Source organism: Oncorhynchus kisutch, linkage group LG18 (genome assembly GCF_002021735.2).
Source record: "Oncorhynchus kisutch isolate 150728-3 linkage group LG18, Okis_V2, whole genome shotgun sequence".
NCBI classification, from domain to species: Eukaryota; Metazoa; Chordata; class Actinopteri; order Salmoniformes; family Salmonidae; genus Oncorhynchus; species Oncorhynchus kisutch.
Genome location: NC_034191.2, coordinates 25727166 through 25753910, shown reverse-complemented (window position 1 = coordinate 25753910; position 26745 = coordinate 25727166). Strand labels below are relative to the sequence as shown.

Genomic DNA, 26745 nt, shown 5'->3' with positions numbered 1-26745 from the left:
GTTTATTTTTTCCTTTAAGCAATGGATTCTTTTTTGGCCCCTCTTCCATAAAGTCCAGTTCTGTGGATTGTACGGCTTAAAGTGGTCCTATGGATAGATACTCCAAACTCCGCTGTGGAACTTTGCAGCTCTTTCAGGGTTATCTTTGGTGTCTTTGTTGCTTCCCTGATTAATGTCCTCATTGCCTGGTCCATGAGTTTTGGTGGGCGGCCCTCTCTTGGCAGGTTTGTTGTGGTTCCATATTCTTTCCATTTTTTAATAATGGATTTAATGGTTCTCCGTGGGATGTTCAAAGTTTATTCGGATATTTTTTTATAACCCAACCCTGATCTGAACTTTTCCACAACTTTGTCCCTGACTTGTTTGGAGAGCTCCTTGGTCTTCATGGTGGCGCTTGCTTGGTGGTGTCACTTGCTTAGTGGTGTTGAAGACTCTGGGGCCTTTCAGAACAGGTGGAAATATACTGAGATCATGTGACACTTATTAAATAAAGCCCACCTGTGTGTAATCTAACTAATGTTGTGACTTCTGAAGGTAATTGGTTGCACCATATCTGATTTAGGGGCTTCTTAGCAAAGGGGGTGAACACATATGCACGCACCACTTTTAATTTTTTTTTGTGTGACTATTTTGTGTATGTCCATTACATGAAATCCAAATAAAAATCCATTTAAATTACAGGTTGTATACTTTTGCAAGGCACTGTAATTTATGGAATTTCTTTCCTTCATGCATTTGAGTCAATCACTTGTGTTGTGACAAGGTAGGGGTGGTGTACAGAAGATAGCTCTATTTGGGTTAGGGCTATCTGCGTGAATCAAGCCTTCATGGTCAAATTGCTGCAAAGAAACCACTACTAAAGGACACCAATAAGTAGAAGATACTTTTTTGGGGCCAAGAAACACAAGCAATGGACATTAGATCAGTGTAAATCTGTGCTTTGGTCTTATGAGTGCTAATTTGAGATTTATGGGTCCACCTGCCGTATCTTTGTGAGACGCAGAGTAGGTGAACGGATGATCTCCGCATGTGTGGTACCCACTGTGATGCATAGAGGTGTAATGGTGCTTTGCTGCGGACACTGTCAGTGATTTATATAGAATTCAAGGCACACTTAACCATCATGGCTACCACAGCATTCTGCAGCAGTAAGCCATTCCATCTGATTTGCGCTTCGTGGGACTATCATTTGTTTTTCAACAGGACAATGACCCAAAGCACACTTCCAGGCTGTGTAAGGGCTATTTGACCAAGGAGAGTGATGGTGCTGCATCAGATAACCTGGCCTCCACAATCACCCGACCTCAACCCAGTTGAGTTGGTTTGGGATGAGTTGGATCGCAGACTGAAGGAAAAGCAGCCAACAAGTGCTCAGCATATGTGGGAACTCCTTCAAGAGTGTTGGAAAAGCATTCCAGGTGAAGCTGGTTGAGAGAATGCCAAGAGTTTGCAAAGCTGTCATTAATGCAAATGGTGGCTACTTTGAAGAATTTCAAATATAAAATATATTTTCATTTGTTTTACACTTTTGGTTACTACATGGTTCCATGTGTTATTTCATAGTTTTGATGTCTTCACTATTATTCTACAATGTAGAAAATAGTAAAAATAAAAAAACTTGAATGAGTAGGTGTCCATACTTTTGACTGGTACTGTATATTGATTGTTTTTTGTGTGTGTAGCCATTTTTGTACAATAGTTAGTATAAGCTAGCTTCTCCATCGTGTTCACTGTTCCATGTCCAGATATTCTTGTTAATGCTCTGAGGATTGTTATTTTTCAGGCATCGACTGGCAGGTGCGAGCCCACTCTCTCCAGCCTGAAGGGGTAGAGAGGACCAGGAGTCACAGACAACCTGGCTTCAAGACCTCCCCCACCTGCTCACACTGCAGGGGAAGGATGTGAACAAAGCAGAGATATGTATTGGTCTCTTACCTAGCTGTCTAACTATTATGGGACAAAATACATTAATAGATACTGGTTGATTCATTCTAGAATCCAACACTCCTTTTGAATGTTTTTATATCTATAGGTGGATTTTAGGATCGACCCTATATACCCCCTGGCTTTCAGCATGTGGAAAAACCCAGTCCCCTTTAACAAGTATACGTCTCCTACACTGGTCAGCAACAGCCAGGCTCTGCTGAGGCCTCTGGACAACATGGGGTGGATAGCTTAGAATATGTTTGATCCAGGTAAGGTTATAGGTAAGGCATGCATGCTCACTTATTTTGATGTTTTCCAACAGCATGTGTCATTGTCAATCATTGCAAAAAGATTGGTAATGGCATTTTACTGTTCTAAACTGCCTCATTCCTAGGCTATTGGGTTTCCACATATTGATATGGTGTCTCTGCTTCCACAGGGCTTACATTCATCTGTACACTAAGTTTGGGATCTCGGAGGAAGATTTCCTGAACAGGTAATCTCTAGAGACAGTCAACTTTGGACAAGTAAGATACTGTTTGGGATTCAATCCGACCGCAGATTTGGACAATGCACTTTAAAGGTAATTTCCGATAGTCATCATATGCAGCGTTTACGGCGAATGTGTTTTCTGAACCTTGCCTATAAAACATGCATTGCAGACATAGCGCAATCATATTGTATTCCTGCCTAAGCCAATTGACTTGCAGAGGTGATACTATATTGGCATGTTAAGAAGAGGAGATTGGAACAAGTAGAGTACACGTGTGTAATGGTCAAAGGAGTCATGTTGAATGAATATGTACATTTGAGGGGTATAAAAACAACATTTTATATGAACAAGGCGATTTATTGAATACAGCATGATTTTTCAGATAAGACAACTGATTCCCTACAAATGCACACAGCCATGACGCCCTACAAATGTCTGTTGGAAAGTTGTTTGGTAGCTAACGGACCAAATCAAACGTACCAAAATTTACACATGCTTTAAAGTTTGACTCTGGTAAAAAGACGGCACTCTTCAGATGATTAATACCCAGAACTTCAGACAGCTTACAGACCGTTGTCGCCATGTGATTCAAACAGTCAACACCAGTCTGATAAGCTATCTGACAGGATGGGAGATGGAGTACAACACCTGCAACAACCAGGACCAAGTCTGTACAAACCAGCTTCAGGAAACTCATTGCCACAGGACAACAAGCATTGCTTTCTTTAAAACATTAAGCCATGATATATATATATATATATATATTCTAATTACAACATACCAACTACATATTTTCCATAATATTAAAAAAAAATACATTTTCACAAATTTCAAAAAGCATCCAGATTGCTATTGGAGAATCTTGACACTTACCTTTTGGATGTTAGTTCTCAGAGATTCCAGCATTTTTTCCTGTCCTGGTGGTCTGATTGCCTAAGCATCATTAATTCAACAGTAGAAGATGCTTTATACAATAACATGGGGCAAGCTTACAAGAATGGGAGCAATTGTTTACATAGTTAGACCTACAAAGAGTAAAATAGATGGAAAAACTCAGACATGGAAACAAGAAAAATGATTTAGGCATTTTATATATTCTGATCAAAGACTCAGTAAATGTACAGAATAAAAATAACACCAAGTTAGCTGAGTGTAATGTAAGTTCTGTTTTGGTTCAAGTTGGTTTGTCCAGATCATTCTAAATGCATGTGCATACATACCGCCCCAAAAATATTTCCAGGATGTGCAAACTATCACTAACATGTTGAGACGACTTGATATTGCTATTTCCAATTGCAAACTTGAATTTCAAACAAATCCAAGAAACGCAAATGACAGATGGCCTATTTCTGATCAACAGGACAAAAACACAAGAAAAATGTAACCCTGAAAAGATCCTTAGCATCACATCAGAATAGAGTCCATCCATACAGTGAAAAATGTACAAATCAAGTCGTGATTAAGAACTGTGTTCAATGGAAGTAGGACCCTCCACCTTGCATAAGGCATCGCAGCTGGTATAGCTGCCAGCAAAAAGTTGACATCCAACTGCTGCTTCACTGCTCATATCCTATCATTATATTATTAAAATCACACAAGTTACACAAATGGAGGGGAAACTACAAAACCATAAGAGGGACAAACAAACAGCACATACATAGCCTCTTAAGAATGGAAGAGGGCGAGGTTAGTTTGTGATCAGAGCTGAGGGACTCAAGAGTCTCGTCACTTGGTTTTCTCCACAGAGTATCGCTGCTGCTGACTCCGTTGTCGTCGCTTGGCGTAGCTCTGAGCCATGGAGTTGATGATAGAGAAGATAAAGTAACAGACCATGACCAGAACCACCTTCTCAAAGACCCACGACAGCCAGTTCTCACTCTGCAGAGACATGCATACAGAGGAATATTACTCTATGGACACTAACACATTAAAATTTGTATAATCTTGCCAATAAATAAAAATCACATGCTTTGTCTCAACATAGAAAGGACGGATGATGGTAGTAGTGCTCTTACCGCCAGGGTGCCTTCTCCGGTGTGGTGGTGGAGTTTACTCCTCTGCGCCTCCAGGTACTCACTGAAGGGCTTCTGTATGGAGGGACCTACTCTCGGCAGAGACCTGACACAGTGGCAGGGCAAGGACATCCACAGGCAGGGGAGATGGGAGGAGGGGAAGAGAGAGGCAAAGACAAAGACATGATTATATCCCAGAGTACTTACCATACCAGCAGTATCCCTTCACATGGTTAAATAATTAGGCTGTGGAGAGGGAACCCTTGGGCCATAGAACCAGGGTTTCAAGAGAACAGTCCATTGCTCAGGATGTTGAGTTCCATTTCCTATGCATTTCTAGTTAGGCCTCTAGCTGGGAGTTCACACTGGAAGTGTAGTTGCTGGGAGCACGCAGCAGAATGAAGTAAGGCAGTCCTCCCCATCGTTCTTATTTATCCCAGAGGTTCCTATAGGAAACCAGTCTGAGCCCAATAACCAGGAAGTGACTCAATATGCTGTCATCACAGCCTTATGGGTGGAAACAGAACAAACTAGGCGTGTTCATCAATATGACTGTCCATATATGGGAGATTAGCGCAAAGGATTAGATCACTGTGGGTCACGCAGTTCATAGGTGCTCTTAAGATTATAGTTAGAGAATGCAGACAATTTGATTGGAAGAGAACCCTCAGACCAAGAGGTACTATAACTTGTACCTTAATAAATCCACAATCATTTGTAGTTGACTGCACTATACCAACAATAATTGGTATAGTCTAATCAATGTATCACAACCATATTTAAATAGAATATAAATATGGATACAATCAGAGTTTAGTTTTAATTCAGGTGTTAATATAAACTTCCACATTTTAAACTTAACTAAACCGTTTCAAGAGTATTTACTATCAGGAGTAGAAAAGTTAGTTAACTGTAATCGCTGATCTTAAGGGATATGGCAAGCCCATTCCCAGGCTAACTGACTGACAAACTGCTGCAATTACAAAAAGTCCCAATTCAGCATTCAAGCACCAGTGTAACCTCATAGCGAGTCAGACCAGTCAATTGCAATGGTAGCAAGCAAGGGTTCTTTCTCATGCAACTAATTTTAACTGTGAATAAGACAGCACTATAAACTGATAGGGCGGCTCACAATTGGCCCAGCATCTTCCGGGTTAGGGGTGGGTTTGGCCGGGGTAGGCCGTCATTGTAAATAAGAATTTGTTCGACTTGCCCAGTTAAATAAAATCATTAGTTGCGAGTACGATTTTAAATTTGATTTGTTAATGTGAAAAAAATTGTGAGAAGAAAAAGCCAAGGAAGTTGTTAGATGTGTAATATGGAAGTGATTTATTGTTCTTAAATAAACCCTGCAGTTATTTTGTTTCCCTGCTGCTGTCGAGAAGATTCTGGTGCAGTCAAAGCTAAACTGCTGTGAGTCAGAACAGAAGACATTCCATCTGAGAAGACCCCACAAGGCTGGCTGACCACCTATGTGGGGGATTAGTTTCTGTGTAAGGGAAATACCCTTAATGGAGGGGGCAAAACAAACACACGCACACACATCTGACTTTGAGGTTATGCTTTTGATGCCATTTGTTCAGAATGAGAATGATCAAACCATCAGCAAAACTGGTTTCAAACGTATAATCCTAAATTCATACAACCGCTGCACATATACAGTATCAGTCAAATGTTTGGACACCTACTCACTCCAGGGTTTTTCTATATTTTGTCGAATAATAGTGAAGACATCAACTATGAAATAACACATGGAATCATGTAGTAACCCAAAGTGTTAAACAAATCAAAATATATTTTATTTGAGATTCTTCAAAGTAGCCACCCTTTGCCTTGATGACAGCTTTGCAAAATCTTAGCATTCTCTCAACCAGCTACACCTGGAATGCTTTTCCAACCGTCTTGAAGTACTTCCCACATATGCGGAACACTTGTTGGCTGCTTTTCCTTCTCTCTGTAGTCCAACTCATCCCAACATGCATATCACATACACTTTGATATGTAGGCTTTAATTTTTTTAAAGATTAAAAACAGATTAGAATATTATTCCAACTTTGGCCTCTCTTTGGCCAATTCTGATCCGAGTAATTGTTTGATTGTGATTATTACGTAACAAAAAGGACAAACAAAAAGTGTGGAGCCCTGCCCCCATTAAAGCACAGAGGAAAGATGCTAACCGGGCAAAGCACCTCTCTTCATCTATATGCATACATTAACAAAGACACATACTCACCCGATCAGAGACACCATCTGTTCCACTATGTGCTTGCTGAACGTTATGATAACAAACAGTTTCTGTGGGGAGACAAATTAATCAACTGGGTGATTAGTGATCAGTCTCAGACAGACACAGTGAAAACCTGAGTCATCATCTGCACCGAGGTGGGGGATATATCCTATGTCTGCTTTGAGCACGGTGACACATGCCGTCCCAGCCAAGTCTGGACAGTAAAAGACCCTTGAGGTCTGAGGAGAAAAAACAAAGTATCCCCCGGACCCTGGTCCTCCTCAACCCTGGAGGGCTTTGTCAGAACTGGTGAGATCACTGGCTGGTACCACAGATGGATTGGTCTGGTTAGACTGCTCAGCTCTCACCACCACAACTCAGAGACACAGTCAGTCTCGCACCGTCTGGGAGTAGATTAGTCACCGTGGCAGACTCAACAATACAGCCGAAAACTAAGAGTTTGATCTGGTTTACAAAAAGCAATGGTTCTCATTAAAGTGCTCTCCATACTCATTTAATATGGAATGGTCTTCAATAGCAGCACTAAAAGTACTTCAAAAACACAGAATTACAGCCAACAGAAAATATTCAGACAATGTCCATGTGTAATTGTTAAGTACAACTAAAATATTTACTTGTATGTGCATCTTGATGATGGCTTTCCCAATAAGAGTCGCTCCAAAGAAGGTCCAAAATGGTACCAGGAAGTGGCCACATGTTATACCAGCAAGGTCAAACAGAGGATTAGGGATCTGAAAGACAGGTCTTAACATGTCAAAATATATCCTGTAATAGAATGCATTCGAATTCTACCTTCATGGTCATAACTTCATTGTAACAAACATGCACTACATGGCCAAAAGTATGTGGACCCCTGCTCGTCAAACAACTCATTCCAAAATCATGGGCATTAATATGGAGTTGGCCCCCCCTTTGCTGCTATAACTGCCTCCACTCTTCTGGGACGGCTTCCCGCTAGATGTTAGAATATTTCTGCGGGGATTTGCTTCCATTCACACAAGAGCATTAGTGAGGTCGGGCACTGATGTTGGGAGATTAGACCTGGCTCACAGTCAGTGTTCCAATTCATCCATAAAAGTGTTTGATAGGTTGAGATCCACACCGATCTCGACAAACATTTTCTGAATGGAACTTGCTTTGTGCATGGTGGCATTCTCATGCTGAAACAGGAAAGGGCCTTCCCCAAACCGTTGCCACTTGTTGGAAGCACAGAATCGTCTAGAATGTGATTGTATGGTGTAACGTTAAGACTTCCCTTCACTGGGACTAAGGGGCCTAGCCTGAACCATGAAAAACAGCCAGAGACCATTATTCCTCCTCCACCAAACTTTACAGTTGGCACTATGCATTGGGGCAAGTAGCGTTCCCCTGGCATCCGCCAAAGCCAGATTCGTCCGTCGGAACTGCCAGATGGTGAAGCGTGATTCATCACTCCAGAATCCATAGGCAGCGAGCTTTACACCACTCAAGCCGATGCTTGACATTGCGCATAGTTATCTTAGGCTTGTGTTCGGCCATGGAAACCAAATTCATGAATCTCCCGATGAACAGTTATTGCTGCGGACGTTGCTTCCAGAGGCAGTTTAGAATACAGTAGTGAGTGTTGCAACCGAGGACAGGCAATTTTTACGAGCTACGCACTTCAGCAGTCCCGTTCTGTGGCCTACCACTTCACGGCTGAGTTGTTGTTGCTCCTGACGTTTCCACTTCACAATACCAGCACTTACAGTTGATTGGGGTAGCTCTAGCATGGCAGAAATTTGATGAACTGACTTGTTGGAAAAGTGGCATCAAATGACGGTGCCACGTTTAAAGTCACAGCTCTTCAGTACGGGCCATTATACTGCCAATGTTTGTCTATGGAGATTGCATAGTTGTGTGTGATGTACACCTGTTAGCAACGGTGTGGCTGAAATAGCTGAATCCACTAATTGGAAGGGATGTCCACATACTTTCGGCCATGTGTACAATATTCAGTGATGCGCTTTAATAATAAAGGCATAAACTTTAAAACAGTATTAGATAAGAGTGCAAGTCAAGTCAAAAGGTTGCCTGCGATGTAGTTTTGGATTTACCGAGGCACAGGCTAGAATCCCAAAGAATCCCACTTTCTGCACCATGTTCTGAACTCCCAGTTTTGCTCGAGTAACAAAATCCTGAAAACATAATTCAGTTTAGATTCAAATATAAATTTATGCTTCACACATTAAACAACTTCTACAATAATATCAATGATACAGTATAACCAAAATATAAAGCAAAAGTCTTAATGTAATTCTGAAAAAGGAGTTACTTGATAAAGAATTCATGTGGTATAGCAAATGCTATCAGACTGGCTATTATCTTTTCCTTTGATCTATTTTAGAAGCTCTGGTAAAAATCCAAGGCAAGAGTTGTTGGCAGAGAGCTATTGAACTCATTTGATCTGATTGATACACACTACAAAGGGGGGTGAAATATTGTGGTTTCATGTTGAGGGTGAAAAAACAACATTTTGTTATGTTACAACCTTATTCTAAAATTTAGTAAATTGTTTTCATCCCCTCAATCTACACACAATACCCCATAATGACAAAGCAAAAACAGGTTTAGATTTGCAAATGTATATATAAAAAAAGAAGATATATTTACATAACTATTCAGACCCTTCACTCAGTACTTTGTTGAAGCACCTTTGACAACGATAACATCCTCAACTCTTCTTGGGTATGACTCTACAAGCTTGGCACACCTTTATTTGGAGAGTTTCTTCCATTCTTCTATGCAGATCCTCTCAAGCTCTGTCAGGTTGGATGGGGAGCATTGCTGCACAGCTATTTTCAGGTCTCTACAGAAATACCTTATTTACATAATAATTCAGACCCTTTGCCATGACTCGAAATTGAGCTCAGGTGCATCCTGTTTCCATTGATCATCCTTGAGATGTTTCTAACAACTTGATTGGAGTCCACCTGTGGTAAATTCAATTTGTTGGACATGATTTGGAGAGGCACACAACTGTCTATATAAGGTCTCACAGTTGACAGTGCATGTCAGAGCAAAAACCATGCCACGAGGGGAGAGGAATTGTCCGTAGCGCTCAGAGACATGATTGTCAAGGCACAGATCCAAACAATGTCTGCAGCATTGAAGGTTCCCAAGAACACAGAGGCCTCCATCATTCTTAAATGGAACAGGTTTGGAACCACCAAGACTCTTCCTAGATCTGAGAAAGGCCTTGGTCAGGGAGGTGATCAAGAACCTGATTGTCACTCTGACAGAGCCCTAGAGTTCCTCTGTGCAGATGGGAGAACCTTCCAGAAGGACAACCATCTCTGCAGCACTCCACCAAATCAGGCCTTCATGGTAGAGTGGCCAGATGGAAGCCGCTCCTCAGTAAAAGGCACATGACAGCCCGCTTGGTGTGTGCCAAAAAGGCACCTAAAAGACCCTCAGACCATGAGAAACAAGATTCTCTAGTTTGATGAAACCAAGACTGAACTCTGTTGGCTGAATGCCAAGTGTCACGTCTGGTGAAACCTGGCACCATCCCTATGGTGAAGCATGGTGGTGGCAGCATCATGCTGTGGGTATGTTTTTCAGAGGCAGGGACTGGGAGACTAGTCAGGATTGAGGGAAAGATGAACCGAGAAAAGTACAGAGATCCCTGCTCCAGAGTGCTCAGGACCTCAGACTGGGGCGAAGGTTACCTTCCAACAGGACAATGACCCTAAGCACACAGCCAAGTCAATGCAGGAGTGTCTTCGGGCCAAGTCTCTGAATGTCCTTTTGGCCCAGCCAGAGCCCGGACTTGGGCAGCGACGCTCCCCATCCAACCTGACAGAACTTGAGGATCTGCATAGAAGAATGGGAGAAACTCCCCAAATACAGGTGTGCCAAGCTTGTAGTGTCATACCCAAGACGACTCGATGCTGTAATCGGTAATAGGTACACTTCAACTATGACAGACAAAAGTTGAAAAAAAAATCCTGAAAAATCACACTGTAGGATTTTTTATGAATTGATTTGCAAATTGTGGTGGAAAATAAGTATTTGGTCAATAACAAAAGTTTCTCAATACTTTGTTATATACCCTTTGTTGGCAATGACAGGTCAAACGTTTTCTGTAAGTCTTCACAAGTTCACACACACTGTTGCTGGTATTTTGGCCCATTCCTCCATGCAGATCTCCTCTAGAGCAGTGATGTTTTGGGGCTGTTGCTGGGCAACACAGACTTTCAACTCCCTCCAAAGATTATCTATGGGGTTGAGATCTGGAGACTGGCTAGGCCACTCCAGGACCTTGAAATGCTTCTTACGAAGCCACTCCTTCATTGCCCGGGCGGTGTGTTTGGGATCATGGTCATGCTGAAAGACCCAGCCACGTTTCATCTTCAATGCCCTTGCTGATGGAAGGAGGTTTTCATTCAAAATCTCACCATTCATTCTTTCCTTTACACGGCTCAGTCGTCCTGGTCCTGGTTTGCAGAAAAACTTCCCCAAAGCATGATGTTTCCATCCCCATGCTTCACAGTAGGTATGGTGTTCTTTGGATGCAACTCAGCATTTTGTCCTCCAAACATGACGAGTTGACTTTTTACCAAAAAGTTATATTTTGGTTTCATCTGACCATATGACATTCTCCCAATATTCTTCTGAATCATCCAAATGCTCTCTAGCAAACTTCAGACGGGCCTGGACATGTGCTGGCTTAAGCAGGGGGACACGTCTGGCACTGCAGGATTTGAGTCCCTGGCAGCGTAGTGTGTTACTGATGGTAGGCTTTGTTACTTTGGTCCCAGTTCTCTGCAGGTCATTCACTAGGTCCCCCCGTGTGGTTCTGGGATTTTTGCTCACTGTTCTTGTGATCATTTTGACCCCACGGGGTAAGATCTTGTGTGGAGCCCCAGATCGAGGGAGAATATCAGTGGTCTTGTATGTCTTCCATTTCCTAATAATTGCTCCCACAATTGATTTCTCCAAACCAAGCTGCTTACCTATTGCAGATTCAGTCTTCCCAGCCTGGTGCAGGTCTACAATTTTGTTTCTGGTGTCCTTTGACAGCTCTTTGGTCTTGGCCATAGTGGAGTTTAGAGTGTGACTGTTTGAGGTTGTGGACAGGTGTCTTTTATACTGATAAGAAGTTCAAACAGGTGCCATTAATACAGGTAGCGAGTGGAGGACAGAGGAGCCTCTTAAAGAAGAAGTTACAGGTCTGTGAGAGCCAGAAATCTTGCTTGTTTGTAGGTGACCAAATACTTATTTTCCACCATAATTTGCAAATAAATTCATTAAAAATCCTACGTGATTTTCTAGATTTTTTTCTGATTTTGTCTGTCATAGTTGAAGTGTACCTATGATGAACATTACAGGCCTCTCTCATATTTTTAAGTGGGAGAACTTGCACAATTGGTGGCTGACTAAATACTTTTTTGCCCCACTATGTAAATATGATGTGTTATTTTTTATTATTTGTAATGACTGTCCTGTGAGGATCACAATGGGTCAGAGCAGCTTGACAATGGCTGACAATAACCAAACCCTCTCACACCCGTAAGGGGGTGACAGCTAAATGAAGTCCGAGTGGGCTCTCTTGCTCTTTAGTGTCAACCAAAGGAATGTCTGTTCAGAAACTTTTGCCCGCCCAAAACTTTAACATCCAGAAAGTGAACAACGGAACGCTATTTCTAACATAACGTTGTGGGAAATGGTCAGTGGGAAACTATGGAAAACGAATGTAATATTGCTTTCCATTTTGTGATGTTATTAAAAACTGGATGGACCAAATAATGGAACTTTTTTTAGGAAATCAACGATAAGTGTGTCTTTTTCTCCCCCCCACCCTCTCCATGATGTTGTAACAAGCCATCATATCTTTCAGCCCACTAGGGAGCTTTGTCTCATAAGTGTGTGTATTTTGTGCTATTATATAGTTAGATAATAAATACAATTATTCAACCAATGTGTAGTACTGAATAATGCGTAAAGCTGTTTTTTTTTGCAGAGCCAAGGTCACGATCGTTTAGAATGAATATTTGATAAGAGGTCATGATTAATAAGATGACTGTTTATCGATGTTATAGTTAAAGACCTTTACAGTTTAATTCAGGAGATGGTAATGCTAAACAACTTGTTCCATGATGCCCCAAATCCTAATGAGTTAATTTGTTACATGATTAGGGGCAGTCATGGTGTCAGTAGCCTGTTCACATTGCCTGTCCCTCAAATGAAAGGATCATGAAAAGAAATGCCTCTGGGATGATTACAGGGGAGCTTGTTTCACCGTGACTCACTCCACTAGCAATGACCTTACTGGAAATGGTGGGAGGGGCTTTCAGAGAAGTCATGTGATAACTGGAGGCCAATCACAGGCCAGATAGAGAAGTCAGTAGATAGTGATGGACAGTTAAGTAGAGTCAAACCCAAAAATCAAAAGACTGAATGAGAGTATTTAGGACTCCACAGGATTTAGATGGAATGGGGCAGGCTACTACACTCAGAGGGGAAAACAGAGTCCCCCACTCACCTGAGCAGTCTCTGCCTGCCCCAGCATCTCCTCAAACTCCTCATAGTCTTCGTCATCTGGGTCTGCTCCAGATAGCCTGGCCGCTCGAGCCATGAAGTAGGGCGGCAACTCCCCAATGGCTGTGCCTGCACCCTGGAGAGACATTCACACACTGGGTTAGCTTAGCACTGATTCATACCAGAGTCAGGCATAGTTCTATGGTGGATGTCATAGTTCAGGAGACGTGATGTCAACCAATTTTGAGCACTAAAGATGCCCTTATTGTTCTAAATCCAAAAGGACTGGTTTCCCAAGGAACAGATTAAGTCCTGGACAATGTCAAAATAAAAAAACTTAATGGACATTATCCATTAAGCGTGTGTTTTTTGTTGTCCAGGACAAGGCTTAATCTGTGTCCAGGAAACCACCCCATAGAGTTCACTAGAACGATGAACCTAGACTTTAGTTGAATAAAGACATGTTTCCTCACCCACATACAGGCCTCCAGCCGGACCTTTGAGATGATGGACCAGAGTGAGATGCTGCCCTCCATTCTTCCTGCCTCTGGGCAGATGATCTGGTCTGGGTAGGGGGGCTCGGGGAAGTCTGTAGAGCCACACTCGTACGCAGCCAGGGTGACTGATGCTATGTGTGGACCCTGAGAGCCAGAGGATGGATGGGTATTCCTTAATTCAGCTGAACATGGACAGTTGAGACACACTAGAGCTGGGATGATAAACCGAAAATTACAGACATCGCCTTCTTACCGAAGCATTTTGCTTACATTGGTAATTCTGTGATTTTGCTACACAACGTTCATATAGATAGTTTTAGAACAATTATTTTGTCAACAGTAATAGCCTACGCATTGTGGGTCCCTGCCGGCTGCCGACTCACTCCCTCTCCCCACTGTGCGCACGGAGGAGGGAGCGATGTATTCTGAGAAGCACAAGAAAACAGTGCATTCGGAAAGTATTCAGACCACTTGACAATATCCACATTGTTACGTTACAGCCTTAATCTGAAATTGATTAAATAGTTTTTACCCCCTCAATCTACACACAATACCTCATGACAAAGCGAAATGTAAAATGCAAAATTGCAAATGTAAAAATAAAAAAAACATCACATTTACATAAGTATTCAAACCCTTTACTCAGTACTTTGTTGAAGCACATTTGGCAGCGATTACAGCCTCAAGTCTTCTTGGGTATGACGCTACAAGCTTGGCACACCTTTAATTTGGGGAGTTTCTCCCATTCTTCTCTGCAGATCCTCTCAAGTTCTGTCAGGTTACTGCACAGCTATTTTCAGGTCTCTCCAGAGATGTTCGATCGGGTTCAAGTCCGGGCTCTGGCTGGGCCACTCAAGGACATTCGAGACTTGTCCCGAAGCCACTCCTGCATTGTCTTTGCTGTGTGCTTAGGGTCATTGTCCTGTTGGAAGGTGAAACGTCACCCCAGTCTGAGGTCCTGAGCACTCTGGAGCAGGTTTTCATCAAGGATCTCTGTACTTTGCTCTGTTCATCTTTCCCTTGATCCTGAATAGTCTCCCAGTCCCTGCCACTGAAAAACATCACAGCATGCTGCCACCACCATGCTCACTGTAGGGATGGTGCCAGGTTTCCTCTAGACGTGACGCTTGGAATTCAGGCCAAAGAGTTCAATCTTGGTTTCATCAGACCAGAGAAGCTCGTTTCTCATGGTCTGAGTACTTTAAGTGCCTTTTAGCAAAACTTCAAGCAGGCTGTCATGTGGCATTGACTGAGTGGCTTCTGTCTGGCCACTACCATAAAGGCCTGATTTGGTGGAGTGCTGCAGAGATGGTTGTACTTCCATCTCCACAGAAGAACTCGAGCTCTGTCAGAGGGACATTCAGATTTTTGGTCACCTCCCTGACCAAGACTCTACTACCCTGATTTCATAGGTTATCTGGGCATCCAGCTTTAATTAGAGTCTTGGTGGTTCCAAACTTCTTCCATTTAAGAATGATGGAGGCCACTGTGTTCTTGGGGACCTTCAATGCTGCAGACATTTTTTGGATCTGTGCCTTAACAATCCTGTCTCGGAGCTCTAGGGACAATTCTTTCGAGCTCATGGCTTGGTTCTTGCTCTGACATGCACTGTCTAATGTGGGACCTTATATAGACAGACCTTCCGAATCATGTCCAATCAATTGAATTTACCACAGTGGACTCCAATCAAGATATAAAAACATCAAGGATGATCAACGGAAACGGGATGCACTGGCACTCAACTTCGAGTCTCATAGCTAAGGGTCTAAATGCTTATCACATTAACATAACTATTCAACATTTATTTTATTCATAAAATGTTGCTAATTTTAAAATAACCTGTTTTCACTTTGTCATTATGGGGTAGTGTGTGTGTAGATTTATGAGGAAATGTTTTTATTAAATCCATTTTAGAATAAGGCTGTAACATAAAATGTGGAAAAAGGGAAAGGGTCTGAATACTTTCCAAATGCAATGTATGACCGTTGCTCAAAATATTGCAGAGTTCAATGCAACTGTGGTTCAACACCGAACAAAAATATTAGCGCAAAAAGAAAGTGTTGGTCCCATGTTTCATGAGCTGAAATAAAAAGATCCCAAAATGTTACTTACGCACAAAAAATATATAAATATTTTGGACACAAATATGTTTACATCCCTATTAGTGAGCATTTCTCCTTTGCCAAAATAATCCACACACCTCACAGGTATGGCATATCGAGAAGCTGATTAAAACAGCATGATCATTCATCATGTTGAGGGAGCGTGCAACTGGCATGCTGACTGCAGGATTGTCAACCAGAGCTGTTGCCAGATAGAGAAATTACCATTAAATTACCATAAGCTGCCTCCAACCATAGTTTCAGAGAATTTACCAGTACGTCCAACAGAACTTACAACCACAGACCATGTGTATGGTGCTGTGTGGGCGAGCAGTTTGCTGTTGTCAATGTTGTGAACAGAGTGCCCCGTGGTGATGGGGTTATGGTACAGGCAGGCATAAGCTACACAAAATGAATACAATTGTATTTTATTGATGGCAATTTAAATGCACAGAGATACCATGATGAGATCCTGAGGCCTATTGTTGTGCCATTCATCTGCCACCATCACCTCATGTTTCAGCATGATAATGTACAGCATGTCACAAGGATCTGTACACAAATCCTGGAACCTGGAAATGTCCCAGTTCTTCCATGGCCTGCATACTACAGACATGTCACCGATTGAGCATGTTTGGGATGCTCTGGATCAACAGCGAGTTCCAGTTCCCGCCCATATCCAGCAACTTCGCACAGCCATTGAGTGGGCCAACGTTCCACAATCAACAGTCTGATCCACTGTGACGGAGATGTCGTGCTGCATAAGGAAAATGGTGGTAAACTAAATATTGACTGGTTTTCTGATCCACTCCCCTACCTTTTTGTTTTTAAAAAGTTATCTGTAACCAACAGCTGCATATCTGTACTCCCAGTCATGTGAAATCCATAGATTAGGGCCTAAATTATTTTCAATTGACTGATTTCCTAATGTGAACCAACTCAGTAACATTTGAAATTGTTGCATGTTGTGTTTATATTTTTGTTCAGTATAGTTATTGAAAGGAAAGGAGAGTCACAACATTCTTTACATATGTCAACGTATTTCTCGCCTCTTAATATTGAGTTCACGGCACCACTTTACAACCAGAGTAGGCTGTAGTTAGTATAGTTTTGATGTGCCCGCGGAGCAGAACACTCCATTTGCCTACATCAAGTAGCCTAGGCCTAGCGCTGGAAAGTTTTTGTAGGACATTGATTAATTTATCAGAAAATGTAGGCTAATCAGTCTACATGGCTATATAGTGTTACGCACGCCTCTTGGAGGGAACGCAACACCCAACTCCCCGTGGAGTGAAAGAGGTATGTGACTGCAGGTGCGGTTAAGGGTGACAGAGGCAGAATATATCACCGTTTACAGGGAATTTCTTTCTTTCACACAGTAATTTGGGGAAAAGGGGCTGGACAGAACCAAAGCAACAAAAAAAATTTGAGCCCCCTCTCCTACCTTACCTAACTAGCACCAACTTACCTAACTAGAACCAAGCCATTTCCTGAAATACACACAAACCCACAACACAGAAACTGGGGAACGTAACTCTAGCTACAATATATTTAGAGTTCGCAATCTAGCGAAGTGCTTTGAGGTCCCATTTCCTCAGGTGATAAATAGGCTATAGATTATAGGCCAATACGCACAAAGATGTTGGCAAGTACTCTGAAGAGCCAAAAATACATCTGATGATTCCAGATCCTATTTTGACAGGTTGCACATCAGCAAATGCATGATTTTATATTTTGGATGTGCTCGATGAAATAGCCTCCTTTTTTAAAAATCATAGGCTACCTCAGTTGTCTTATCTGGCACTGGAAAAAAAATGCTAGAGCCGTGGTGCTAATGTAAAGTAACTGTCCATAAAATAAAAACCTAACATTTACTGCAATATGACTTTTGGTACATGTCGCCCAGGTCTAGCACCACCCCCAAAAATAATTGTCATTTATCATTATCACAAAAAAGAATGGATTTGTCCATATTGCCCAGCTCTCTCTCTCTCTCTCACACACACACACACGAAAGCCCGGCATGCAGCTCCATTAATCAGAGCCCAGGCTTAGCCACCTGGCTTCATTAACAGTGAGGGCAGTCAGGGCACCTGAAACCACAGTACAGGAGGTCTATTATGCCTCCTGTTGAGATACCACAGTGACAGGAGATAGAAGACAATTAGAATCACTTGTCTTAATCACAGTTTAATGCTTCATTTCACCACAGCAAGATGGATGTCAAACAAACAAACCACAGTGAGGAAGGAGCGTGACTCAACCACAGTCACACTGTTCACTTTCACTCATCAGAAACTAGGGCTGTGGCGGTCATGAAATTGTCAGCCGGTAATTGTCATGCAAACAACTGCCGGTCTCAAGGTAATTGAGTGTTAATTAACATCTCTGGGCATCCACACATAGACAAGCCACTTATGCAGACCTTTGGAACATTACATTTAAAAAATGTCAAGTAAATCCATTTAATATAGCCAACACCATCACAATAAATCCATTGTTAATTTTAGGCATGTCTAAAGAAACATTGTGACATGTAGCCCATTTCAGAAGAACATATTCTGAGTCATCCTTATGTTTGGCCCTGATCTGTGGGCTTAACTAGTTCATTTAGCAGATAATATTTGCAGAATTATTTTGAAGTAAGAAGAATACAATGGAACACAGCTGAATAAAATAGAAAGGATATTTTCCCCAAACGAATTCCGAGGGACTGTGGACATGTGGCTATTCTGTGTTGAGTGGTTAAAAAAGTGATAATTTGAAATAGGTCCTCCTATATGCTTAATGTAGAGTTATCCATGCAACTGTAGCTGTGTTACAAACCTCAGGCTCCATGTTTTGATTTAATACATTATAAAGGCCCCGTTTACATCGTGGCACATTTCATTACGGTAGGTAGTCTGGTGGTTAGAGCGTTGGACTAGTAAATGAAAGGTTGCAAGATCGAATCCCCGAGCAGACAAGGTAAAAATCTATCATTCTGCCCCTGAACAAGGCAGTTAACCCACTGTTCCTAGGCCGTTATTGAAAATAAAATCTGTTCTTAACTGGCTTGTCAAGTTAAATAAAGGTATAATAAAAATAAATACAATCACTCCATCTTCACAGTCTTGCCCCGCTACTGAACAGACAAGTGAAGTTCTTGTAACGCAAGATGGAGAAGAGCCAGTTTAGTCGGTGCAGCAATCTATTACCGGGTCCGATACACCTTTGCCTCCAGAACAGCTTGAACTCTTTGGGGCATACTACAGGGTGTCGTAAACGTTCTACAGGGATGTTAGTCCATGCTGACATTATGGCATCACGCACATGCTGCTGATTGGACAGCCATGCTATGAACAGCACGTTCCATCTCATCCCATCCCAAAGATGTTCTATTGGGTTGAGGTCTGGTGACTGGACAGCCCACAAGTAAACTGAACTCACTGTCATGTTCCATGCAATGTTTTTCCACTCAATTGTCTAGTTGTGTTGATTGCGTGCCCACTGGAGCCGCTTCTCGTTTTTAGCTGATAGTAATCTTTCAGCTTGCCCATTCAATCACACCCCCCCCCCCCCCAATCTACACACAAAGCAAAAAAAGTTGACATTTTTGCAAATTAATTAATAAAATAACTCAAATTTACATAAGTATTCAGACCCTTCACTCAGTACTTTAAGTACCTCTGACAGCGATTACAGCCTCTGGTATTCTTTGGTATGACGCTACAATCATGGCACTCCTGTATTTGGAGAGTTTCTCCCATTCTTCTTTGCAGATCCTCTCAAGCTGAAGCAGGTTTTCATTAAGGATCTCTGTACTTTGCTCCGTTCACCTTTCCCTCGATCCTGACTAGTCTCCCAGTCCCTGCCTCTGAAAAACATCACACATCATGATGCTGCCACCACCATGCTTCACCATAAGAATGGTGCCACGTTTCTCCAGATGTGAGACTTGGCATTCAGGCCAAATACTGCAACCTCAGTTTCATCACACCAGCTAGGTGCCCTTTGGCAAACTCCAAGCGGGCTTTCGCCGAAGACGTGGATGTCGATTAAGGCAGCCCCCCGCACCACTTTGATTGAGGGGTTGGGTTAAATGCGGAAGACACTTCAGTTGTACAACTGACTAGGTATCCCCCTTTCATATGCCTTTTACTGACGAGTGGTTTCCATCGGGACACTACCATGAAGGCCTGATTGGTGGAGTGCTGCGGAGATGGTTGTCCTTCTGGAAGGTTCTCCCATCTCCACAGAGGAACCCTAGAGCTCTGTCAGAGTGACCATCGGGTTCTTGGTCACATCCCTGACCAAGGCCCTTCTCCCCAGATTGCTCAGCTCAAGGATGAGTCTTGGTGGTTCCAAACCTCTTCCATTTAAGAATGATGGAGGCCTCTGTTCTTGGGGATCTTCAATACTGCAGAAATGTTTTGGTACCCTTCCCCAGATCTGTGCCTCGACACAATCCTGTCTCGGAACACTACAGACAATTCCTTCGACCTGATGGCATGGTTTTTGCTCTGACATGCACTGTCAACTGTGAGACCTTACATAGACAGGTGTGTGCTTTCCAAATCATGTCCAATCAATTGAATGTACCACAGGTGGACTCCAATCAAGTTGTGCAAACATCTCAAGGATGATCAATGGAAACAGGATGCATCCGAGCTCAATTTTGAGTCTGATAACAAAGGGTCTGAATACATATGTAAAGAAGGTATCTTTATTTTTAATACATTTGCAAATATTTCTAAAACCTGTTTTTACCTTGTCATTATGGGGTATTTTGTGTAGATGGATAAAACATTTTTTTAAGTTATCAATTTTAGAATTAGGGTGTAACATAAAATGTGGAAAAAGCCAAGGGGTCTGAATACACTGTACATACACAATCTAGATCTCAATTGTCTCAAGGCTTAAAAATCCTTTAACCAGCCTCCTACCCTTCATCTAAACTGATTGAGGTGGATTTAACAAGTGACATCAACAAGGGATCATAGCTTTCACCTGGGCAGTCTCATGGAAAGAGCAGGTGTTCGTAATGTTTTGTACACTCTGTGCATGTGTGAAATGTATATATTCTTTTGAATAGCCCCCCCCCCAAAAAAAGCAGCCTGCACTTGAATAGCGAACGGAGGAAGCGCTTCGCTCAGTTCCGTTTATAATATGCCAGGTAAGCTACACCAGTTAAGAGGTTTAATGTGATTACATTTTAAGAGTTGAGCAATAAATATAGTAGCATGAGAAAGCTGGGATCCTCTTAAATATTGGCCAGTCAAAACTCTGTTTTCAAACTCGATTGTGCAATGACTGCAATGATAAGTACATGTTTCACAACTCTGTAGGCTAAAGGCTATGCTTAGACATTTGGCCACTAGTTGTGATACAAACCTTATCAAAACATATAGGCCTATGGACTAGGATACATGAGACTATGATTTGCCTTAGACTCCACATGCCGGGCATCATTCACAAGTGATAATCAATATTCTCACCCATTACACTGTCAATTTAATCTGGTCTACATGTATACTAAACAATGTCTGAAATTAGTTGATTGAGAAGGGGTCATTACCAAGCACCTGTCGGAACAAACGCAGAAAAATAAAAACATGTCATCCATATGCACTTGAATAGCGAATGGAGGACACTTTCAGGCGTTTCATTTTCATATCAGCCATGTAGGCTACTCCGGTTGTAAAGCGATGCAATGTGCTTAATATTAGGAAAGTTGAGAAATAAAGTCAGCCTAGTCTAGAGAAAGCTGATTGGATCCTCTTTTTAAATGGAGACCATCAAAACACTATGTGAGAAAACAATTGCATAGCCTATAGAAATGTTGCACAACATGGGCTTACAGGAACACATTTAATTCCATGCATCACCCAGCTATGAGGAGCTGGTTCTCGCTGCCCAACAGGTGATCATATTCCCCTCAAACTGAAAGCCAGGGCTCTCATGAAGTGTTTGATTTGATTGCATTTGCAGCAATGTCAGAGTGATTCAAAAATAGAATAGCCCAGCACATCATCGGAGCCAAGCCATCTGACATCCAGGACCTCTATACCATGCGGTGTCAGAGGAAGGCCCTAAAAATTGTGAGACTCCAGACACCCCAGTCAGATGGCTCTCCCTGCTACCAAACAGCACCGGAGAGCCAAGTCTAGGTCCAAGAGCTAAATAGCTTCCACCCCCAAACCATAAGACTCCCGAACAGCTAATCAAATGGCTACCCAGACTTTCGTGCCCAGTTTATCAAAAGTTATCTGGACTTAGTCCAAATAGAAAAACTGGGCCCCAGAGGTGAATGGCAGTTCTATTTGGACCAGATCTATGGAGAACTGAACACACTGAAAGAATGAGATATGATGTATGAGGCCACCCATTGGACAAACTGTGGCTATGTATTCATTTTCTGGCAGTGGTGAATCAAATTATGGAAATAGCCTGTGCACAAAATGTGTCCCTCTAGGTCAGAGGACAAGCACAAGCCTGTAAACCAATTCACCGCAACTACAATTTTTTTGTTGGTCTATCGTGCTAGTTATGGAACAACAAGCAGAGCTAACAGGCTCACAAAAACATCCAAAGTCACATACTGTACCAGCGTTCTCAGAAAAAAAGTAAATACTATTGTGGACTACAGGAAAAAGAGGACCGAGCACGCCTCCATTCTCATCGACGGGGCTGTAGTGGAGCAGGTTGAGAGCTTTCAAGTTCCTTGGTGTCCACATCAACAACAAACTAGAATGGTCCTAACACACCAAGACAGTCGTGAAGAGGGCACGACAAAGCCTATGGCCCCTCAGGAAACTAAAAAGATTTGGCATGGGTCCTGAGATCCTCAAAAGGGCCTACAGCTACAACATCGAGAGCATGGTTGCATTACTGCCTGGTACGGCAATTGTGCAGCCTCTGACTGCAAGGCACTACAGAGGGTAGTGCGTACGGCCCAGTACATCACTGGGGCTAAGCTGCCTGCCATCCAGGACCTCTATACCAGGCGGTGTCAGAGGAAGGCCCTAAAAATTGCCAAAGACCCCAGCCATAGACTGTTCTCTACTACTGCATGGCAAGCAGTACCAGAGTGCCAAGTGTAGGACAAAAAGCCTTCTCAGCAGTTTTTACCCCCAAGCCATAAGACTCCTGAACATGTAATCAAATGCCTACCCAGACTATTTTCATTGTGTGCCCCCCCAACCCCCCCCGTTTTTTAATTTTTTTACACGCTGCTGCTACTCTCCGTTTATCATATATGCATAGTCACTTTAACTATACATTCATGTACATACGTCCTCAATTGGGCCGACCAACCAGTGCTCCCACAAATTGGCCAACCGGGCTATCTGCATTGTGTCCCACCCACCAACTCCTCTTTTACTGCTACTCTGTTCATCATATATGCATAGTCACTTTAACCATATCTACATACTACCTCAATCAGCCTGACTAACCGGTGTCTGTATGTAGCCCGTCTTTTTACGATTGTTTTATTTCTTTACCTACCCATTGTTCACCTAATACCTTTTTTGCACTATTGGTTAGAGCCTGTAAGTAAGCATTTCACTGTAAGGTCTACACCTGTTGTATTCAGCGCACGTGACAAATAAACGTATTTGATTTACCGAGATAGAGCAGGCTTTTCCAATGTCTGAGTGAGATAAGTTAGCTTACATTTTTGATGTCACAGCTGACAGGCAAGGGAAGGGTGGTTCTTTTACTTACCAGGTATAGTAGGAAGGTATGCAGGCCAGTCCCAAGGCCTACTGAGGACAAGATGCCCAAACCTACCCAGTAGGCACACCACAGGAACCTCTTCTCCAGGTACTGCACATACTGCAGATGAGAACAGACAGGAGGGGGGAGAGAGTAGAGAGAGCTTTAGGCTTTTGCATGGACAAAGAGCAATAACACACGACTTCACAAGACATTTATCCTTAGGAGAAAACATTGGAGACCTACAGTTGAAGTCGGAAGTTTACATACACCTTAGCCAAATACATTTAAACTCGGTTTTTCACAATTCCTGACATTTAATCCTTGTAAAAAGTGCTTGTCTCAGCTCAGATAGGATCACCACTATTTTAAGAACGTAAAATGTCAGAATAATAGTAGAGAGAATGATTTATTTCAGCTTTCATGTCTTTCATCACATTCCCAGTGGGTTTACATACACTCAATTAGTATTTGGTAGCATTGCCTTTCAATTGTTTAACTTGGGTCAAACGTTGCGGGTAGCCTTCCACAAGCTTCCCACAATAAGTTGGGTGGATTTTGGCCCATTCCTCCTGACAGAGCTGGTGTAACTGAGTCAGGCTTGTAGACCTTGCTCACACACACTTTTCAGCTCTGCCCACAAATTTTCTATAGGATTGAGGTCAGGGCTTTTTGATGGCCAATCCAATACCTTGACTTTGTTGTCCTTAAGCCATTTTGCCACAACATTGGAAGTATGCTTGGAGTCCATTACATTTGGAAGACCCATTTGCGGCCAAGCTTTAACTTCCTGACTGAGGTCTTGAGATGTTGCTTCAATATATCCACATAATTTTCCTTCCTCATGAAGCCATCTATTTTGTGAAGTGCACCAGTCCCTCATGCAGCAATTCACCCCTACAACATGATGCTGCCACCCCCGTGCTTCACAGTAGGGATGGTGTTCTTCGGCTTGCAAGCCACCACCTTTTTCCTCCAAACATAACGATGGTCATTATGGCCAAACAGTTCTATTTTTGTTTCATTAGACCAGAGGACAATTCTCCAAACAGTACGATCTTTGTCCCCATGTGCAGTTGCAAACCATAGTCTGGCTATTTTATGGCGGTTTTGGAGCAGTGGCTTCTTCCTTGCTGAGCGGCCTTTCAGGTTATGTCGATATAGGACTTGTTTTACTGTGGATATAGATACTTTTGTACCCGTTTCCTCCCGCATCTTCACAAGGTCCTTTGCTGTTCTTCTGGGATTGATTTGCACTTTTTGCACCAAAGTACGTGGAGTGGATGAAAAACGGGTTTTGATGACTCCAACCTAAGTATGTAAACTTCCGACTTCAACTATGCCAAGGATAGTAATGGAAAATTAGGAAATGTGAACAATTTACACAATAATAACACATTGGTCAAGATACATCCAAAGTACTGGCCTGAGCATCAAGCAAAAAAATATCGCACAACACATCTCCTCAGGTGACCTTTCCTCCAGGAATGCAGTGCATCTGAATAAACAGTTACTTATCTTTAACCATCCCAAATAAATAAATTACAGAGGAGATGAGTTTGTTTATCTCCTTCCTTACCTTCTGGTGTGCTCCCTCAGTGGAGTAGGCAAGGGAGAAGAGTGAACACAACACCAGGAACAAGAACACTGTCCCCCTTCGTCGCCATAACCTGCAGAGGGGAAGAAGTGGAACAGTTTGATACATCTACCAAATGGCTAGACTGGTAGAGTGTTACTTTAAACACAACAGAACTGAGACAGCTTTCAACTAATCAGTTGGTTTCTAGTTTTACTGTCAAGTAGTGGTGGATTACTTTAATGTCCACTCCTTTAGTGTGATGAAGGTTTCCAGGAGGAAGTAGTGTAGTGTGATGATTGGCCGCCTCCACAGCACCAGAGCGAGACGCTCCTCCCTATCTTTCTGCCTCCTCTCACTGACCACAGAGTCTGTAGATACAGGAGCACACAAGTGAGGTCAGATTAATCTATAAAAGTAGCCTAGTATCAAAAAAAGCCATAGCAATATCCCCTTAATTTGATGGATATAGGCTAGCATAAGCCTTTGATAAAGTCATGTCACTTTGTCTAGGCCTAAGTAGGAACATAACACTAGCAAATGGTGGAGTTCACTAGTCTAGACCTTTGAATCAAGTATAATTATTTAGTTTTTTCTAAACTATGGAATTAATAAGTACACAACTGTTTGGGAACCATTCTGGCAATACTGTAACGTTGTAAGAAGAATTCCCAAGATAACAATTTGTGCATTGCTGCATACCTTTAGCAACACAACCCTTCTCCTTCCTTGGTAAAATTGTTAATCCATTTTCCATAAACACAGGCTAATTAATGCTGGTTCACTTGAAGTTTCACAACCAACCTGCAAAATATCCATTCGGTTTGTCTTTGGTTCCTCGCTTCTGTGGTTGTTCACAGCTTGCCTCATTCGTCGCCATCTCATTCACTTTGAATCGACCAGAAAACACAAACACATGACCAGCAAATATGTTGTATTGGGTTTTGACCTATATCAACTGTAGGAAGAGCATTAGTTAGTTATTACTTGTCACTGACTGACAATTAGTGGCAACATCTCCCACGCGCTAACGTTAGTTAACTAACCGGCATGCATGCTAACAAAACAGCTGATAGCAAGTAACCTTTATTCACCACTCCAACTCCATTGGATTACACTGACCGGCTGTGTAAACCACCTTGGGTTCTCGTTAACTAACTAGCAAGTAAAGTGTGTAATAGCTAGCTGGCGGGCGTGAGTTAATAAAAACTGGTTTACTACAATTGTTCAATGTTTATAACTATGAATTATAAACTACAGTAACCTATAGCATGTTCACGTAGCTAGTTAACAAGGTGACGTTAGCTAGGTAGTAGCGACACTGGGAAATATAGGCTACAACCATTGAAATATGTTTGGATCAAGCTACTTCGGTTGTTGTCTTGAGACGTAAAATACTATAATGTCAAAACGTTTCACAGTCGAAAATGTTACATACTATAAACAAAGATTAATGTGTTAGTCACACAAATTGAATGAAACAAGCTCATACCCCAGAGCGTCTTCTTCCTGAAGCCGTGGCTATCACTTCCGGGCAAAACATTTCCTTCCAAGTAAAGGTCCTCTTTACATTATTATATATTCATCAATATTGAATTGGTTTCTGCATGTTCATAAGTGATAATTGCATTAGTTACTTAAAAAAAAAAGTTGTGCCCTTGAACGTAGAGTTGAATCTAGCCTTTGTATATG

General features: G+C 42.2%; 1 protein-coding gene across 4 annotated transcripts; it reads right to left on the bottom strand.

The window, feature by feature from the left end:
- Positions 1 to 3492: 3492 nt before the first annotated feature.
- LOC109909179 (vacuole membrane protein 1-like) lies at positions 3493 to 26660 on the bottom strand. Of its 4 annotated transcripts, none has more exons than XM_020508179.2 (12): positions 26546 to 26660; positions 25858 to 25941; positions 25292 to 25424; positions 25057 to 25147; positions 23487 to 23597; positions 13654 to 13821; positions 13185 to 13316; positions 8755 to 8835; positions 7294 to 7410; positions 6665 to 6726; positions 4435 to 4537; positions 3493 to 4297 (listed from the first exon to the last, which is right to left on the bottom strand). In XM_020508179.2, the coding sequence occupies exons 2-12, from the start codon at positions 25931 to 25933 to the stop codon at positions 4145 to 4147; spliced, it is 1227 nt and encodes a 408-aa protein (XP_020363768.1). In that variant the 5' UTR covers positions 25934 to 25941; positions 26546 to 26660; the 3' UTR covers positions 3493 to 4144. The 4 variants fall into 4 exon arrangements, with proteins under 4 accessions (XP_020363768.1, XP_020363767.1, XP_020363769.1 ...); XM_020508178.2 differs by having other exon boundaries at positions 25858 to 26011; positions 26546 to 26651; XM_020508180.2 differs by having other exon boundaries at positions 26138 to 26557.
- Between the last annotated feature and the right edge of the window lie 85 nt (positions 26661 to 26745).